The following is a 20,930-nucleotide window of genomic DNA, read 5'->3' as shown; positions in this document are numbered from 1 at the left end:
CAGCTTACAGGCTGTGTCACTGTTTCCTCATCCAGGCACAGTGATCTACCTGGTCCCAACTATATTCTCTTGTGTGTCTTCTTTAATCCTTCACCGCCCTTCCTCAGGTTCACCACTGGCCGTGGTTCATCTACCATTCTGATTTACTATATTTTAAATATATAGCCTAAAAATAATGAGTACAGCTATTTTTTGAATTATGTTAGATCTAAAGTCTTTCAGGATAGTTATCTCCAAAACAGGTAAATAAGGGGTATCTACTACTTTTATTTTTACTTAATTTTAATTTTCTGTTTCAATTACAGTTTACTTTCAATATTATTTTATATTGGTTTTAGGTATACAACATAGTGGTTAGACAATCATACTTTACAAAGTGTTCCCCCTGAAATTTCCAGTACCCACCTAGCACCATACATATTGACTATATTCCCTATACTGTACTTTTATATCCCTGTGAAAGAAGTGAAGGGATTAAGAGGTACAAATTGGTAGTTATAAATAGTCTACTACTTTTACTGAAAAGGAAGAAAGCCCCAACTTTGGCTTCTGGTACAATAAACGTTTTAAGGTAGGTCTTAAAGTATATCTGTAATTAGGAGAAAACAATATAAACTTTTCATAAGTAATATGTCTATTTTTTCCCTCAAGTTTATTAGTATTAGTGTTTCAGTATCTGTACTTATTTCCTTATTTCTTTCTACCCTTGCCAAAATCATGTTTATTCTTTTTACTGTTTTTATCAAGTTATCTCAACTTTGCTTCTTCCAAAGATTTCATCCACTGATTTAAAACAGAATTTCTTAACTCTATTTTAACAATAACTTCCAGATTTATGAACTTACACTTCAATGACAAAATATTTCAGTCCTGAAAATCTTTATTTTTTCAATACAAGTTAAGGCATGCTCTGCGTTAGGTATTTCTACTTATTTACAACTCCATCTTCTCAAAATGCTTATTGGCACATTATTTTTGTCTTTATACTAATCACTGCCACACACTATGACTTTAAAAATTTTGGAAGACTCAAAATTGCCAACAATAACAATGCAATGATCTAAACTACAATATTATGTAAGTAAAAAATAAGGACACCAAACAGTAGTAATGACCACTTGCCTTTGAATGGGTTAAAAAATAGTTAACATCTGTGAAGTTATCTTCTGCAAAGAGAGTAAGTCCTGATTTCTATTTTGGAAGCAAACAAGCCCAATTTTAAAGTTACATATTAGTTATATTATTACACAAAATATGCAATTGGGTTATTAATTAGCGCTCCAGTAACAAATATAAAAACAAATTCAAATCAGCTGTTATCCAGAAGTTCATATCAAATGCAAAATGTAAACAAGTCAAAAAAGGAATGATGTCTACAAAACATTACCGGTGGTATGGAGTGCTTGGTTCATCTATTTTCATTAAACCATAGTCTTTGTCTGCTGGATGATATGTCGCCAGGATGTTCATTTCATCCCACTTCTGGGATTTTTTACTAAAATTAAAAGCAAAAGAAAAAAATGTTCCTCAAAGCAATAAAAGATAAAAAATGTGCACATCTAAAATTCACAAACATCTAAAAATACGTTTTTATTGATTTTTAGAGAGAAAGGGACAGGGATAGAGAGATAGAAACATTGATGAGGTAGGAACAGTATCGTAGGCTGCCTCCAGCACATACCCCTATACTGGGTGGGGATAAAGCCTACAATCAGGGCATGTGCCCTGACCAGGCAACCTTTTAGTTCCTAGGTCGACACTCAACCGCTGAGCCATACCGACTGGGTTAAAATTCACAAATATCTAAATCCCACATTTCAGTTTCTAGTTGACTGCTAACTTCTATTTTTACAGCTACTTTATTAGAATAGAAACTGATTTAGGAAAAAACCCTTAAGTCATTAAAATAAAATCTTGGTAAATATTTTATAAAATACTTAGTGCCCACATATTAAAAACATATTATTCGGAATCTTCACCAGGCATTCAAAACACACTATGACATATTTAGTCTTCACCTGATCTACAGAATTAAAACAGTAAAAACTGAAATTTATACATTGTTTGATCTCAATAGTTAAGGATTTTTGATCTACTATATATTAGTAACAGTGTGATTAAAAATATCAAACAGGAATTTTTTTTGGCCTAATTTTTTCAGATATCCATGCTAATCAAAAGAATCAGGCTTAAAAAAAAAAAAAAGAATCAGGCTTGCTCTCCCTCCCAGGAGCACACCCACACGCTGCCCCCCTCCTTTTTCCCCACAGGTATGCATCTCTTAAACTCTAAGGGACCCCGTGAGGCTTGCACACAGGGCAGCAATGGGCAGCCGCAGTTCATTCCAGGCAAACTCCCTGAATCTATTCTCAAGGCCCCTTGTTCTCTGAATTCTTAGTGAACCAAAGCAGCCTACCTAGGCTCATTTCCCCAGCCTTTGTTTCATTGTCACCAGCTTTAATAAACGATCTCTAACATTCAACAAAAAAGTCAGAACATTAAACGATAGGGAAAAACTTCATTAATTTCACATATCACTAAATAAAGATATAGGTTGCAAAAAAACAAAATTATAGCTCTATTTTTTAATCTAGAAAAATAAGGTTTTGCTCAGAAATGGAATACAGCAGTCCCCCCTTATCTCTGAGGGACACATTAGAATGCCTGAAATTGCAGATAATACTGAACCTTATATATACTACTATGTTCTTCCCTGTATATACATACTTATAATAAAGTTTAATTTATACTAGTAAACTCGGCACAGTAAGAGATCAATTATAACAATATACTGTGATAAAAGTTATGTGAATGTGGTCTCTCTCAATATATTGTATTCATCACCTTTCTTGTGATGATGTGAGATGACAATGCCTACCTAATGAGATGAACTGAGGTGACGAATGTAGGCATTGTGATATAGCATTAGGCTACTATAAGGGTTGCTTGAACAAAAGCACTGTGATACCTGAACAGCTGATCTGATAACCAAATGGCTACTAAGTGACTACAGGCAGGTAGTGTACTAGTATACAATGTGAATATGCTGGACAAAGGGACAATTCACACTGAGGTTTCATCATGCTACTTAGAATGGTGCACATTGAATTGTTGAACATTTTTTTCAAGTCTCTTGGCCGTTTATTTGTATGCCCGCTTTGGGCAAGTGTCTATTCAGGTCCTCTGCCCATTTTTAAATTAGATTGTCTTCCTTTTGTTAAGTTGTATGAGTACTTTATATATTTTGGAAATTAACCCATCAGATGTATCATTGGCAAATATGTTCTCCCAAACAGTGGGTTCCCTTTTCATTTTGATGCTGGTTTCTTTGGCTGTGCAGAAGCTTTTTCGTTTAATGTAGTCCATTTATTTATTTTTTCCTTTGTTTCTCTTGCCCTAGGTGATCTATAGGTGAAAATTCTGCTACAGGAGATGTCTGAGATTTTGCTGCCTACGTTTTCTTCTAGGATTTTTATGGTTTCACGACTTACATTTAAGTCTTTTATCCACTTTTAGTTTATTCTTGTGTATGGTATAAGTTGGTGGTCTAGTTTAATTTTTTTTGCACGTACCTGTCCAATTTTCCCAGCACCATTTATTGAAGAGACTCTCTTTACTCCCGTATACGCTCTTGCCTCATTTGTCAAATATTAATTGAGCATAATGGCTTGGGTCAATTTTTGGGTTCTCAGTTTTGTTCCATTGATCTATATGCCTATTCTTGTACCAGTGCCAGGCTGTTTTGATTAACAATGGCTTTGTAGTATAACTTGATATCATCTTTTGATACCTCCAACTTTGTTCTCCTTTCTCAAGGTATCTGCAGCTGTTGAGGGTCTTTTTTTTTGGTTCCATATACATTTTTGGAGTATTTGTTCCAGATCTGTGAAATATGTCATTGGTATTTTAATAGGGATTGCATTGAATCTATAGATTTAGATCACTTTGGGTAATATGGACATTTTAATAATGTTAACTCTTCCAATCCATGAACACGGTATATTCTTCCACTTGTTTGTAGCTTCCTCTATCTCTTTTATCAGCGTCCAGTAATTTTTCGAGTACAGGTCTTTTACTTCCCTAGTTAAATTAATTCCTACATTTGCTTATTTATGTATTTATTTACTAGAGGCCCGGTGCACAAAATTTGTGCACGGGTAGGGTTCCTAGGCCTGGCTGGTGAATAGGGCCTTCCTTCATTCCGAGCTGTCCCCCCCTGCCCCGCCCCCCAGTGGGTCAGCGCACACCTAGTGATCCAGTAGAACCCGTCCAAGGATAATTTGCATATTAGCCTTTTATATATATAGATTTGCAATAATAAAAGGGATTTTTTCTTTTCTTTTTCAGAGAGATCATTATTGGTGTATAAAAATGCCATTGATTTCTGGATATTTTTTTGTATCCTGCTACTTTGCCGAATGCGCTTATCAAGTCTAGTAGTTTTTTTTTGGTGGATTCTGTAGGGTTTTCCATGTGTAATATCATGTCATCTGTGAATAATGACAGTTTTACTTCCTCCTTGACAATTTTAATGCCTTTTATCTTTTCTTCTTGTCTGACTGCTGTAGCTAGAACTTCCAGTGCTATGTTGAATAAGAGTGGTGAAAACAGACATCCCTGTCTTGTTCCTGTTCTTAAGAGAAACACTTTTAGTTTTTGCTCCTTGACTATGATGTTGATTTCAACGTCACTAATCATCAGAAAAATGCAAATTAAAATGACAATGAGGTATCACCTCACACCTGACAGAAGGGTTACCATCAATAAGTCAACCAACAAGTGCTAGTGAGATTGTGGAGAAAAAGGAACCCTAGTACACTGCTGGAGGGAATGCAGACTGGTACAGTCACTATGGAAAACAGTGTGTTTTCTTAAAAAATTAAAAAATGGAACTGCCATTTGATCCTGTGATCCCACTTCTAGGAATATATCCTAAGAAGCCTGAAACACCAATTAGAAAGAATGTATGCACCCCTACGTCCATAGCAGCATAATTTACAATAGCTAAGACCTGGAAACAGCCCAAGTTTCCATCAACAGATAAGTGGATAAAAAAGCTGTGGTACATTAACACAATGGAATACCATGCAGATGTAAAAAAGGACCTCTTACTCTTTGGGACAGCATGGAGGGACCTGGAAATTATTATGCTAAGTGAAATAAGCCAGTCAGAGAAAGACAAATATCACATGACCTCACTTATATGTGGAATCTAATAAATAACATAAATTGATGAATAAAATAGAACTAGAGGCATGGAAACATGGAACAGACTGATGAATCTCAGAGGGAAGGGTGGTGGTGGTGGGGTGGCAGGAAGAGATTAACCAAAGAACTTATGGCATATATGCATTGCCCATGGACACAGACAATAGAGTGGTGAAAGCCTGTGGTGGGGTGGGAACTTTGTGGAGGGGAGCAATGGGGGAAAAAGGAGGGAAACATATGACATATGTAATACTCTTAACAATAAAGATAAAAAAAGAAATAAAAATAAAATTTATGAATTATTTCTGGAATTCATTTAATATTTTTGTTTTTAAAATTGTATTTTTAAATTGTGCTGTTTACATTCAATATTATTTTGTATTAGTGTCAAGTTAACAGCACAGTGGTTAGACTTTACAAAGCATTTCCCCCAGTATTTCCAGTACCCCTGTGGCGCCATACAGAGGCATTACAATATTATTGACTATATCACTTATGCTGTACTTTACATTTCCATGACTACTTTGTAACTACCAATTTGTATTTCTTTAAAACTTTTTTAAAATATATTTTTATTGGTTTCAGAGAAGGAGAGATAGAAACATCAATGATAAGAATCATTGATTGGCTGCCTCCTGCACACCAACCTGTTCGATCTCCTACTGGGGATCGAGCCCACAACCCAGGCATGTGCCCTTGCCCAGAATCAAACCCAGGACCCTTCAGTCCACAGGCCAATGCTCTAACCACTGAGCAAAACTGAGTAGGGCCCAATTTGTATTTCTTAATCCCTTCAACTTTTTTCAGCCAGTCCCCTAACCGCCTTACCCTCTGGCAACCATTAGTCTGCTCTCTGTATCTGAGTCTGTTTCTATTTTGTTTATTTTGCTCTTTAGACTCCACATGTAAGTGAAAGCATATGGTGTTTGTCTTTCTCTAATGGACTTATTTCACTATGCATAATACCCTCTAGGTCCATCCATGCTGTCTCAAATGGTAAGGTTTCATTCTTTTTTATCGTCAAGTTATATTCCATTGTATATATATGTAACAATCTTCTTTATCCACTTGTCTATTGATGAGTGCTTGGGTTGCTTCCATATCTTAGCTACTGTAAATAACATTGCAATAAACATAAGAATGCATATATTCTCTCAAATTAATATTTTTGATTCCTTTGGATATATTCCCAGAAATGCAATTGCTGAGTCTCAAGGCAGTTCCAATTTTTTTTCTTTAGGATCCTCCATACTGGTTTTCATAGTGGATGTACCAATCTGCATTCCCACTAAAAGGGGTCCCTTTTAACCCATCCTTGCCAGCACTTGTTTGCTGATTTACTGATGATAGCCATTCTGATAGGTGTGAGGTGGTATCTCACTGTGGTTTATATTTGCATTTCCCTGACGATTAGTGATGCCGAGCATCTTTTCATATGTCTATTGACCATCTGTATGTCCTCTTTGGAGAAGTGTCTATTCAGGGCCTCTGCCCATTTCTTAATTGGATTGGTTGCTTTTGGTGTTGTTATAAGAGTTCTTTTTTGTTGTTAATTCTCACCCAAGGATATTTTCTCATTGATTTTTAGACAGAGTGGAAGGGAGGAGGAAGAGACAAACATCAATGTGAGAGAGACACATTGATTGGTTGCCTCCCGTATATGCCCCAACCAGGGCTGGGATTGAGCCTGCAACCAAGGTACGTGTCGTTGATCAGAATCAAACCAGGGACCCTTCAGTTCATGGGCCAACTACGCCAAACTGGCTAGGGAGAGTTATATGAGTTCTTTATAAATTTTGGATATTAACCCCTCATCGGATGTACCATTGGCAATTATCTTCTATTCAGTAGGTTGTCTTTTCAATTTTTAAGTTTGATGCAGTCCCATTTGTTCATTTTTTCTTTTGTTTCCCTTGCCCAAGGATATTTGTTTCCCTTGCCCAAGGATATATATATATATATATATATAAAAATAGAGCTTCAAGAAATGTCTGAGATTTTACTGCCTGTTTTCTTCTAGGAGTTGTATGGTTTCCATCTTATATTTAAGTCTTTAATCCATTTTGAGTTTATTTTTGCATATGGTATAAGGTGGTCTATTTTCATTTTTTTTTGGCATTTATTTGTCCAATTTCTCCAACACCATTTATTGAATAGACTGTTTTTACCCCACTGTATGTTCTTGCCTCTTTTGTCATATATTAATTAACCATATAGGCATGGGTTTACTTCTGGGCTCTCAATTCTGTTTCATTGATCTATGAATCTGTTTTTATGCCAATACCATGCTGTTTTGATTACTATAGCCTTGTAGTATCACTTGATATCAGCTGGCATGATACCTCCAGCTTTGTTCTTTTTTCTTAAGATTGCTGTGGCTATTCAAGGTCTTTTGTGGTTCCATATAAATGTTTAAATTATTTGTTATAGTTACGTGAAAAACACCATTGGTATTTTGATAGGAATTTCGTTGAATCTATAGATTTCTTTGAGTAGTATGGACATTTTAATGATGTTAATTCTTCCTATTCAAGAGCACGGTATATGCTTCCATTTATTTGTATCTTCTTCAATGATTTTTGTCAGTGTCTTATAATTTCCTGAGTACAGGTCTTTTACCGCCTTGGTTAAATTTATTCCTGGGTATTTTACTTTTTTTGATGCAATTATAAATGGGATTGTTTTCTTAGTTTCCCTTTCTAATACCTCATTATTGATATACTAGAGGCCCGGTGCACAAAACTAGTGCATGGGTAGGGTCCCTAGGCCTGGCCGGCGATCAAGGCCAATCAGGGCCTTCTGGTTGCCTGCCAGGGCCTTCCTTCCCCAGCTGCTGGCTGCTGGCCAGGGCTTTCTTTCGTTCTGTGCCACCCCCTTGTGGTCAGCGCATGTCATAGCGAGCGATCAAACTCCCTAGGGGACACTTTGCATATTAGCCTTTTATATATATAGAAGATAAAGATGCAACCAAATTCTTAATATTAATTTTGTATCTGTTATTTTACTGAATTCATTCATCAGTTTTAATAGCTTCCTGGTGGAACTTTAGGGTTCTCTGTATACAGTATTCATGTCATCTGCAAATAATGATAGTTTTACTTCTTCCTTTCCAATTGGGATGCCTTTTATTTCTTCTTCTTGTCTAAGTGCTGTGGCTAGGACTTCCAATACTATGCTGAATAAGAATGGTGTCTTGTTCCTGATCTTAAAGGAAATGCTTTTAGCTTTTCCCCATTGAGTACAATGTTAGCTGTGGGTTTGTCATATATGAATTTTATTATGTTGAACAGTGTTCCTTCTATTCCCACTTTGCTAAGAGTTTCCATAAACTAGAGGCCCAGTGCATGAAATTTGTGCACTGGTAAAGGTCCCTAGTGGCTGCTGGCCATCGGCCAGGGCCTCCCTCCCTTCCCCCGGCTGCCTGCTAGCATTGGGGTCTCCCTCACTTCCCCCCACCAGCCTGCTGCCTGGTCAAACTCCGGTTGAGGGGACAATTTACATACTACACTTTTATTATATAGGATGGGTGCTGGATTTTGTCAATTTCTTTTTCTGAATCTAATGATATGATCATATGATTTTTGTCCTTCATTTTGTTATGGGGTGCATCACCTTATTTGATTTGCAGATATTATACTAACCTTGCATTCCAGGAATAAATCCCACTTGATCATGGTATATAATCTTTTTAATGTATTGCTGAATTCAGCTTGTTAATATTTTGTTGAGGATTTTTACATCCATGTTCATCAGGGATATTGGCCTATAATTTTCTTTTTCTGTAATTTCCTTTTCTGGTTTTGGAATCAGGATAATACTGACCTCGTAAAATGAGGTTGGGTGTCTTCCCTCCTGAATTTTTTGGAAAAGCTTGAGAAGGATAAGTGTTAGTTTTTCTTTGAATGTTTGGTAAAATTCACTTGTGAAACCATCCAGGACTTTTGCTTGTTGAAAGTTTTTTGATTACTGCTTTGAATTTGTTGGTTGTAATCAGTCTGTTTTAGTCTTAGAAGACTGTATGTTTCTAGGAATTTACCCATTTCTCCCAGATTGTCCAATTTGTTAGCATATAGTTGTTCGCATCTATTTAATATTTTTGGACTGCAGGTAATTTAAACTGCGGGAAGCGAAACTGTGGACAAGGGGGAACTACAAATAAGATAAATCTACTTAAGAGAAATAGAAATGCTTTGTAAGTACTTTATGAACACTTGTTATTATCCATTCAACAAAATATTTGCACAACTATTAAGATGTTCAATAATTAATGCTTTAATTACAAATCCTTATATACTCATTAAAAAGGACATCAAAGGTCTCTGTCAGCTGACATTTTGTCACATATACAGTTTATCACTTGGTTATATAATTTGAAAATAATACTACTTTAAAAAGAATCAATGTAGATTTTACCCAGATTCAAATCATACCTTCTGCATTTGGTCCATATTGTTGAAGTTTAAATGTAGATAATTTTAATGTTCCCAAATCTACTAATATCCTGATCCTGAAATGCTCTTGGAAAATTACATACTTAACTTTTAACATTATATTCACTTCACTATGCTCTGAGTCACCTTAAAAATTACATGTGTCCATTCATTGCAAGTAAGCCTGACTTTATGTTCTTTTGGTGCATTAACTCTAAGCAAAGAAATAAAATTTCTTCTTTAAAGAGCTTCTTTTATTCACTCAGCATAGAACTGAATTTCCAACTCATCAAATTTAAATGTTGTTAGTATTAAAGAAACACTTGATTGAACTAGACTGAGTAAATACATCTTGCTTTATATTGATATTTTTGGATGCCAAGTTTCAGACTGTCTTATTAGTAATAGTTGGTCTTGTGGCAGGGAAAAAAAACACCAAAAAATTTAACTGGGAGACAGATATTTAAGGTTTAAGTTCCAGTCACCTTTCACTAGTCCTGTCATCAGGGGCAAGCCCAGAAAACATCCTCACGGAAATTATAATAAAATGAAGTTTTAATAACAGCCTTTTTTACTATATAAAATGGTTGAATCAACTGGAATAATGCCTATGAAACCAAATTATAAAAGCACCTTATAGAATTAAATATAAGGAGCTTTAATGATCTTAAAATCTAAAGTTTTGGGTTAAAAATCCTGAAACCAGATCTCACTTAGCACCGTAGAAAATGGTTTGAGATAAGGCATTCTGAAAACAAAATTAAGTTGCTTTTGTACAGAATGTCTTCTACCTTTGCCCTCCAAGGCTCAATATTTAAGATCTGTCAAAGAATGAGGTTTCTAAAAAGCAATCAGCTTTCTATTTAACTAAATCTACAGCTTCAGACATTTTATTTTGCTAAACAGTTCCATTACCTACAGATTTCTGTAAATTTAAACAGCAAATGATTAGGTTTGCTCATGGTCATATTCTATAAAAGGAAACTTACAGTGGAAAGAGATACATTTCTCTAAAGATTTTGTTTTTTAAAAAATATTTTTATTGATTTCAGAGAGGAAGGGAGAGGGAGAGATAGAAACATCAATGATAAAAGAGAATCATTGATCGGCTGTCTCCTGCATGCCCCCTACTGGGGATTGAGCTCGCAACCCAGGCATGTGCCCTTGACCAGAATCGAACCCAGGACCCTTCAATCCACAGGCCGAAGCTCTATCCACTGAGCCAAACCAGCTAGGGCTCTAAAGATTTTAGACAGAAATTATCAAGAAGCTTCTGATTAGAAGGATAATGAAAGAAAAAGATTCACGTTTTAAGAAAAGAAGATTAATTTTGTGAAGAAAGCAATTCGAAAGCAAAAAAGAAGGGAGACCCATGATCCAGTAACTAAATGTTCCCTCCTGATAAGACAAGGCCTCTGAAATGAGTTAAGTCAGAGTTAGAAGCAGAAAAGCACAGCTAAAAGTTGCATTAAACCTATGTAAATAGTCCCACTAAGATTTCCTATTAAGGATACTGTAAAAGAAAACTAGTGCATCTCTATGTAAAGTTCAAAAGCAGGCAAAACTAAAATGTGTAGGGATATATAATTAAGTGATTACCATAAAAGTCAGGATAATGGTTATGATAGCAGGGAGGAGAAAGGAGACTGATTGGAAAGGGCAGGAGGTATTTCTGAAGTAATGGAAATATTCTTTTTCTTGACCATGATGGTGGTTACAGAGATGTTTGTTTTATAACTTCTTAAGCTTCAAAATATACTTTTCTGTATGTATATGAAATATTTAAAAAACAAACACATATTAACGACCTTGTTGATGCTTCCTAATCTCAAAGTAAAACAGGTTATTTCCTCAATGATGCTAACAATATTGAGTTAAAAATGACAATTTATTGTTATTACTGCTTAGGAGAGAAGAAAGAAGATGGACCTTTGGAGTTTAAAAGGTATCTCTAATTGTGAGGGGGACACCAAAATACCTTGTAAACCTGCTTTGTGAGCCAATTATAGAAAAATAACTGTAGGACACAAGCAGAAATGTTTTCTTAAAATTAATGATGAAATTTAAAAATTATAATCCCAGCACCTTAACCCATTAACAATTTTGATTTCTGCATACTTTCAACTGAGTATAATAGATAAGAAAAAGATACATAAGCTTTCAGTATATATAAAACGATGCAACATTTATAAAATACATATACGTACTGATATAAAACCTATCAGTATATGTATTTTATCATAATAAGCTGCTTGTATTTTCTAGTATTTTACCTTTTTTAAAAATCTTCACCTGAGGATATATTTTTATTGATTTTAGAAAGAGAGGAAGGGGGAAGGGAGGAAGGGGAGGAGGGGGGAGAGAGAGCAACATTGATATGAGAAACATTGATCAGTTGCCTCTTGTACTCACCCCAATTGGGGATCCAACCTGCAACCTAGGTATGTTTTTCAGTCTTTACCTTTTTAATAACTGCACTAATATTCAACAATAAACTCTTAAGCTAATGTTAGATATTTAGATTAAATCCAAGGGTTTTGTATTTAAAATAAAACAGAAATGAACATTTTTGTGCATATTTTATTCCATGATGTTTTTAGGATAATTTGCCAGGACAGGCATATCTGGATTAAATTTTATCAAGACCTTTATAGTTAACATCATGTTGCCATACAGCTTTTTAAAAAGAGAGGACTATTTGTAATGTCCCCAATAATTACTAAAACTTTGCCAGGATCAGATATTTGTATGTGTGTTTTCCACCTGAGCAGTATAAATCAGTATTTAAAAGCTGTTTTGTGTTTCTTTGCTTATTACCTAATAAGTAATATGAAAAAATATTTATTTTACTTTCTTGTATGAATTGCTTAAATCCTTTGCCTACCTATTGGAACCCTCTTATAAATCTTAAGAGATTTAATCTATATTACACACAATCCAAGGTATTTAAATAAGGTATAAACCACATTATATGTAACCCAAATTTTTCCCATTGTGTTTGCCGTTTAGTTTACCTTCCACTAGAAACAGAATTAAAGTTTTATATATTCAAAGCTTCACTCTACTTCAACACAATGCTAAGAAAAAAAGAAATCTTTAGAATTGTTCAGATCCAAAGATGATAAAAGTATCTTGCAAACACAGGAATTTAAATAAAGGCATAAAACAATAGGCTCCAAACAATGGTAGGACTTCTTAGGTGGAAAGTAGTGAAGCAAAAGAAACTGTTAACAGAGTACACTGGATATAGAAATTGGCATCTCTCAAGTTTTGGCAGATTAAAATTAGTTGTAGAGCAACAAAACCCAAGGAGTAAAACTTGAGTTTAATCCCAACAGTATCAGGAACTGTTCCTGTGACCTTCTTTAGGTCTTTATCTCCACTTACAAAAAATAGGGGCACCACCACATGCACTGCAGATCTGCTGTGAGGGTAAAAGCACCTAACGGTTTCAGTTTCTTTCCTCACTCTGGCTGAGTCGTTTTCCTGCAGCCTAAATCTGGTCCAGAAAAAGTCACCACTCTCACTTTCACTTTGATAGCCCATATGATGCCATCTCAAAGACTTACTCATACTTCCTTATTGCTTGTGACTTGTTCCTTTGACAGTTTTAGCCACGCTTGGAGTGGGAAGCAGGATTTTGCTTCAAGGTGTTAAACTTTAATTGCACATTTCAAGAAATGGTTCTTTTAAATGAAGATTCAACTTATGTAGGGTGACAAAGTACACGTCTTTGAAGCCTGACACCATTACTGAACTATTAAAGTAAGACTTAACAATAAAAGCAATTAGTAAATAAAACTCACTTTTGGAAAATTTTACTCAATGAGACTTTAATACATCCCTTTGTAGGCAGAAAAAGACAAAGTTAAAGCACACTTATATGCCTGGCCAGTGCTGTTCAGTGGTTGAGCATCAACCTATGAACCAGGAGCTCAAGGTTTGATTCCCAGTCCCGGTACATGTCTGGGTTGCGGGCTTGATCCCCAGAGTGGGGCGTGCAGGAGGCAGCAGATCAATGATTATCTCTCATAACTGATGTTTCTACCTCTCTCTCCGAAATCGATATAAATATATTTTTAAAAAAGAAATTAATCCAAGCACATTTTTTTTCAAATATAATTTGCCTACATTAGTAACCCAAGACTACTACAGAATTTGAATTGAACACAGTAATTCTGAGATGTGGGAAAAATTAGTATTTATGTTTATTTACTAAAGAGTAACATTTGAAGTTGAGGTACTGGGTTAAATACTTTACATTTATTACCTCATTTAATAATTAAACTAGGCATGAATATAATGAATAACTTACTGGCAGTCACAGAACGAATAAGTAGCAGACAGGATCCAAACCCAGGTAATCTAGTTCCTAATTAATTACTAGCCTACATACTTCTCATAGGATAGCATTAGTAATATTTAATATTAATACCATACTTTCAACAATTCCAAATGCACAGTCTCATTTTAATATCTCTGAAAACAGAATATAACTTAAAATAGATGGCATCTTATAAATTGGCAGTACTTTTTTCTTTCTTGGTAGTACATAAAATCATGTTACAGCTTAGAATAAATGGTGTCTTCTTTTTGATGAAATGGACATACTTACTATATCTGTTACATTAGATCAGCGATTTTCAATCTTTTTCATCTCATGGCACACATTAATTACTAAAATTCTGCAGCACACCAAAAAATATATATCTTTTGCCCATCTGACAAAATAAAAAAGGTGTAATTTTGATTCATTCACACCAGATGGCTACTGTTTATGTTGGCTATTGTCATTTTTTTGTTTGACAATCTAAGGCAGTAGTTCTCAACCTTGGCTGCACGTTAGAATCACCTGGGAATCTTTTTAAAATCCTGATTTCTGGGCCTCATCCTCTGGAAATTCTGTTTCTTTGTTACTAATGTTGTGTCCCCACCCCATAACAAAGAAACAATTTCTGGAGGATGAGGCCCAGAAATCAGGATTTTAAAGAGATTCCCAGGTGATTCTAATGTGCAGCCAAGGTTGAGAACCACTGATCTAAGGGAAAAGAGGTTAGTGCCTCTGACTAAATAGTGCAGTACTGCATTATCTTAAAAATTTTTGTGGCACACTGCTTGAAAATTGTTGCATTAGATCTTAATGAGTTATGTACTATATTCAAGGTATCCTGAAAGAATGGGAATTCCACAATCATAGGAGGTAACAGTAGAGTTCTAACTATTTGAACAGTGTGTTGCAATGTACTGAGATCTACCTATTCCTAATTACGTGGATCTGCAGAATCTATCCAATTTAATGGTAACTTGAAGAAAGTAGTCATTGAAGATAATATTACAAATGCAAAGTATAAAGAGAATATTAATAACAGCAGAGAAATTAAAAAAAATAATTTGACAAGAACTGTATAAAAAAATTCTAAAGACCATTCAAAATATGGCATTATATGAACCTTACTTTAAGTGTATATTTAGCTTTGAGATATTATCTAATGATAGTAGTACATGTGTAAATATTATAAACAAACACTTGGAAGTGTATTTGAAATTTTTCCTACTAAAAAGATGCACAATCAAAAAATTTAAAGACTAATGGAATAAGACAACTCAATTCTGGCCTTTAAAAAAAATCCCTTGGTAAGGTTTCTTTTTGTTAAATGAAATGTTGTATTTAACAACTGATGGTGGTGGTAGTGGGAGGGAAGTGGTGTGTGCAGAAAAAGGAAATTACCACTGCATTTTACATGATAAAGACACCAATAAAAAGTATGGTTGAGATTCTGTATTTGCAAATAAGGGTACTTGCTGAAATTCATCTGTAATTTCAAAATAAATATTCAGAGGCACTTTCCTCAGTCTCTCAAAGAGCAGGGAAAAATTTGAGTTGCCCAATGCACATTCCCAGCCGAGGGAAAACAAGGAGATTCTTTTACATTGTTTCAGCTCTCATACTGCAAGTGTCCTTTTGGCAGTATATGTAGTTCCATGTTATTTGCTTTTTGCTAGTGACTTTGCTGTTCAAACTGGCTCCCAGGTGTAGTACTGAAGTGCTATCTAGTGTTTCCAAAAACAAGAAGGCTGTGATGTGCCTAAAGGAGAAAATATGTGTATTATATAAACTTCATTCAGACATGAGTGACAGTGCTGTTGGCCATGTGTTCAATGTTAATCAAACAATATATATTAAATAAGGTGTCATTAACACATTTTGTACCGCTCAGGAGTTTTCTCGTGTTTCGCGCGCTATCTGTTAAGGACTGCTCACAAGTATTCTCGTTTTTCACTCCCATGGAAAAAGGAGCGAATCTAGATACTTATGTAAATTTTGTTTGGTCCCTCTTCATAGAGGAAAATGTTTTACGCAGTACCATACGTTAAAAAACTACTAGGAACTTTAATTGTTTAATTGTTTTTGTAAATAAAAATGTTATAATTATTGAAAAACAACACCTAAAGTGCATTATGATGATTTAAATAACGTGCAGTTTGCCCAAAAACGTGCGGTCCCTGGCGTATGTCTTAGAGATTTCTATGCGGTACGCAATGTGTTAACAAAAACAAAATTTTTTAAAAGTTATATAATGCTAGAGGCCCAATGCACAAAATTTGTGCAAGAGTAGGCCTTCACAGCTGCCTCAGCCCTCACAGTCCCTCGCAGCCGCAGCTGCCTCTCAGCCCTGACCCCTGCCCACTGGTCATTCTGGAAGGTCGTTCTGCAGTCTGGTCTAATTAGCATATTAGCTCTTTATTATATAGGATTGGTTGATTAAAATGTGACCAGAGGCTTGCAGAAACCTAGCTTTGTATTTCACCTGGGAGCTATGATTCAGTATTCACTAACTTAGTGTTTGTGGTGACTTTATAGAACACAACTACTGAAAATAACCAGAATTAACTTACGTCCCTGGTTTTTTTATATTAATACTAGAGGCACGAAATTTGTGCACTGGGGGAGGGGTTGTCCCTCAGCCCAGCCTGCACCCTCTCCAATCTGGGATCCCTCTCACAATCCAGGACTGCTGGCTCCCAACCGCTCGCCTGCCTGCCTGCCTGATTGCCCCTAACCGCTTCTGCTTGCCGGCCTGCCCGCCCCCCCAACCACTCCCCTGCTAGTCTGATCAACGCCTAACTGCTCCCATGCCAGCCTGATCGCCCCCAACTGCCCTCCCTCCCCTGCAGGCCTGGTAGCCCCCAACTGCCCTCCCCTGCAGTCCTGGTCGCCCCCAACTGCCCTCCCCTGCCGGCCTGGTCCCCCCCAACTGCCCTCCCTCCCCTGCAGGCCTGGTAGTCCCCAACTGCCCTCCCCTGCAGGTCTGATCGCTCACAGCTGCCCTCCCCTGCCGGCCATCTTGTGCAAGGGTGTGATGGTCAATTTGCATATTCCTCTTTATTATATAGGATGAGATTCGTTTGCCTTATACTCTGTTCCAACATTTAAAGTTAGACCACTACATTACACTTACTAGTTTCTGAATTTTAAGTGCATTGTAATTGAGTTATTTATTTTCAGTCCTTTTATATAAAAGGGGGAATATTGGTTGTATTAAAATTACACATTACAAAAAGTTTGCTTCAAATATGTTCAACTATACTTTTGTTTCAGCTCAAAGAGGCTCTCATAAAGTCACTAATATTGTTTGCATGAGCTGTGACATAAATACATAATAATGTATATTGTACAGCTGACCCTTGAACATTTGTGGGGGTTGAGGTGCCAATTCCCCAAAAACTTTACTAATATCTTACTGTGACCAGAAGCCTTACTGATAACATAAACAGTATTTTGTATGTTATATGTATTACATAGTGTATTCTTAAGCTAGAGAAAAGAAAATGTTAAGAAAATCAAAACTGGGCCCATGCAGTTCAAACCCATGTTGTTCAAAGGTCACTGCATTACCAATATAATCAGTTTCTCTGCTTTACTGCCATGTAACACTGATTATTACTTGGAGCCAAACATCACGAACCTCAATGAATTAGGTAGCTCCTTTTAAAGACAAGACTATAACCCTCTAACTAGAAAAGCAAAGTCGCCCATCTTGTAAAAGGCTCCTTTGGAATGAAATCTGCCCTGATAGCAGCTCCTACAGAAGGAGTAGCCCTATGGTGAGTCAGTCTACTATAGTGACTTTCAATGTAGAAAGATCTGGAGGTAACCCCAATTATGAGGCCAACCCATACATGGAGTGGGGCCATAGGATTTTATGGCAGATCAAAGTTGAGACTAGAAGCTATCAGAGAAAAACAGAAGAAAATTATAAGCCACTTGGTAGCCAAACAAAAAGTTCACACTGATATCTAAAAACATAAATGCCAGTGAGAACTGTATTCCTGCTGCACAAGAGCCTTCTATAGTTTTTGACTTTTTTTTTTTTTTTTTAACTATCTTGGTCTTCCTGTTATAGCTATGTTCTGGTGAGATTCTTTCTAAATCCCATCAACCACTATTCCTCATCCCCATTTGAAGTGGCTTATCCCAAACAGAGGTTGGAAAATTGTGTTAGAGAATGTAAGAGTCAAGCATTCCAGAATGGGGGTGGGGGAGCTGCTAGACAAACGAAGGTCCTTTCCAACCCCAAAGGTCATGATTCCAAGCTGTGATCCTACTTATGTTTTCTTCAAGGTAACACAAATCCACATAAATTTACCATCACCAACTAGTAGCTCCTTTTATAGACCTAAGATGGTCCTTTAAATGGGTATGCCCTAGTTCCAATACTCTTACGTTTTCCTGAACATCCTCACTTTATGACTTTACAGATTTCTTAAGCCTTAGTTCCAAAATGTAGCGTCTTCATATTTTTTAGTATTTTATACCAAGCCCTCTAGCACTGCTAACCCAGTGGAATATTTTATAGTACATATACTGTATGGCAATTTTTTTCTTTTAAAATATATTTTTATTGATTTCAGAGAGGAAGGGAGAGGGAGAGAGAGAGAAACATCCATGGTAAGAGAATCATTGACTGACTGCCTCCTGCACGCCCCACACTGGGGTGGAGCCCACATGTGCCCTGACTAGGAATCCAACCCTGACCTCCCGGTTCATGGGTCGATGCTCAACCACTGAGCCACCCCAACCAGGCTGGAAATTTGTTTTTTTCCATTGAGCATTGCTCCTTGGGTATCTTTCTCCGTACATAAACATCTCTCTCACTCTCTTTAAAAGGCTGGTATGTTGTTCCATTATACAAATGTACCATAATAATTAATGGACTGTGGGTTGCTTCCAATTATTTATTATTACACACAATGCTATGGGTCAACATCTTTTTACACGTGTACCTGTGAGTATGCAAGAGTCGCTACATTATTACTGGGTTATTTTGAATTGCTGCTTTCTGAACTGTCGGAGTTTAGGTATGTCTTGAAAGAAGAACGAAGGCTAGAAAGCACTCAAACTCCCCCTGCAGATGCAAATATACTTAGCAATAAGTAGCTTTCCATTAACTATGAATAAAAGACTTGGACATTTTTCGTTCCTCTGAGGTGCAGAGACAATGACAAACCAGGACCGGAGACTTGGCGCATAGCACGATGCTTCTGACAAGGTTCACGTAAGATTGAGAAGGACGCTTAAAAAATGGAAGAAACTGTCTCTTTTTTGGAAACTAGAGTTCCCAGGCCAAGGGTTCCCACGCCAGGAAAATACTTTAATTACTGACGAGTTTCAGAAACCTCGGATGAGAGATGGAGAAATAACAAACGTTTAACAGGTGAAGCTTTGAAACTTCAGTGTGATTCTTTAATGTCCCAATATCCGAAAGTTCAAAGGTTATGATGGGTGCTTTAAAAATATATATGCGTATATACTTAAAAAAAAAGATAAACACGCCATAGCTCCTGCCTTCTTTAGACTCACCCCACTCTCCGGCCGGCCGGCCAGAGGAGACCCGAGCGGCGCCCGAGCAGCATCCTCGCCGCCGCCCGTCCGCCCGTCCGCCCGTCCGCCCGCCGCCCGCCGCCCGCGCTCGGAGCCGGGGCCGGGGCCGGGCCGGGTCGGTAACCGCCGGGCGACGAGCGGCCGTCCCTGGGGACTCACCTCAGTTCTTCTTCGACACTCTTGCTGGGCTGCTGCTCGGCCGAGGCTACCACAGAGGAAGTCGTAGAGGTCTTGTTCTTTCAGGATCCCCTTAATGGGCCGGTGCGAAGCCGTCGAGGCCGCCATTGCCCGCCCCTCCGGCGGTCGGTTCAGGGTCGCTGCTGGGCGTCGGGTCCAGGAAGGAAAGGGAGAGGCGCGAGCCGAGACTCGCCGGGCAGCCGCCGAGCCCGCCCGGGCTGAAGCGGCCGCACCCTGTGTCGCGGAGGCGGCCGCCGGCGTCGTTCCCACGACACAACGACCCCGACGCTTTGGCGTCTAGCCGACGCCGCGCGGCTGGCGGTTCTTCGCGCGCCCCTGGCCACCGACACGGCACCGCGGCCCGCGGACGCGGAGAGAAGCCGGCCTACCGCTCCAGCGCGGGAGCGACGCCGACGCCGAAGCCAAGCGGGCCCGCCCTCTCGCGATATCTAGGGGGGGCGGGGCGTGGGCAGAGCGGGGGCGGGGCTAGAACAAAGCCAACCTGCTCGCCCCGCCCTCCCCTGGCTCTCTCCGTGGGCTTGCCGGTACCACGGGCGCGGGAGCCCAGGGGCCGCTGCAGAGAACCTACGGAGGTTGCTGGCTTGCCTCCGCGCAGAGCTGTACATCTCTCTGAGCACCCTCATCCCCACCACCGTATGAAGGCCATATTGTTATTTCTGTAACTTATAGGTGGGAAAACTGAAGCTCAAAGGTGACATCATTCCTCAAAGATCCTGGGTGACTTTCAGAGAAATCAGTCTCCTCTTTCCTAACACTGAACTGGCATAAGAAGTTGGACACTAGGATAAAATCGTGGAATGTCAGCATTGAAATGACCCTTAGAGACCTATTGTGAAGTCATAGAATATTGACATTTATGAAATCATAGAGCATCAGCATTGAAATAGTCTAATTTATTTTTAGAAATAAATTTTGGAGAACTTGAGGGACACAGAGGGGAAATGACCTGACCACCCTGTCACACCGCCCATCCATAGTGCGTGGTCATAGAACTTCAGATTTGTAGTCTGGCGTTTGCACATTTTACCGCATTCTCCTCCTGTGTTGGTAATTCCAAGGAAGGTATTACTGGCAAAAGTTCCTATAATGGTGGTTTATAATGTCTTCCCCCCAAAATCTAGGGAATTCACTTAAGGTAACTATGTGAATTAAGGTAAACTGGGTAAAACAGGCCAGAAGCCTTGGAAGCTATCTAGGTCTTTGTGAAAGTC

The 20,930-nt window shown here is 37.8% G+C and overlaps 1 protein-coding gene across 1 annotated transcript in view; it reads right to left on the bottom strand.

Annotated features, from left to right (window-relative positions):
* PPP1R2 (protein phosphatase 1 regulatory inhibitor subunit 2) overlaps nucleotides 1-20,121 on the bottom strand; it is a 30,125-nt gene extending 10,004 nt beyond the window's left edge. Inside the window, 3 exon segments of the mRNA XM_006110030.3 lie at nucleotides 1,388-1,495; nucleotides 19,681-19,760; nucleotides 19,762-20,121. Of these exon segments, the coding sequence (XP_006110092.1) occupies nucleotides 1,388-1,495; nucleotides 19,681-19,760; nucleotides 19,762-19,806 (233 nt within the window). The 5' untranslated portion in view covers nucleotides 19,807-20,121.
* Between the last annotated feature and the right edge of the window lie 809 nt (nucleotides 20,122-20,930).

Source organism: Myotis lucifugus, unplaced genomic scaffold (assembly GCF_000147115.1).
Source record: "Myotis lucifugus unplaced genomic scaffold, Myoluc2.0 scaffold_14, whole genome shotgun sequence".
NCBI lineage: Eukaryota > Metazoa > Chordata > Mammalia > Chiroptera > Vespertilionidae > Myotis > Myotis lucifugus.
Note: the sequence above shows the minus strand (reverse complement) of the source record. Positions and strands in the feature narration are given on the sequence as shown.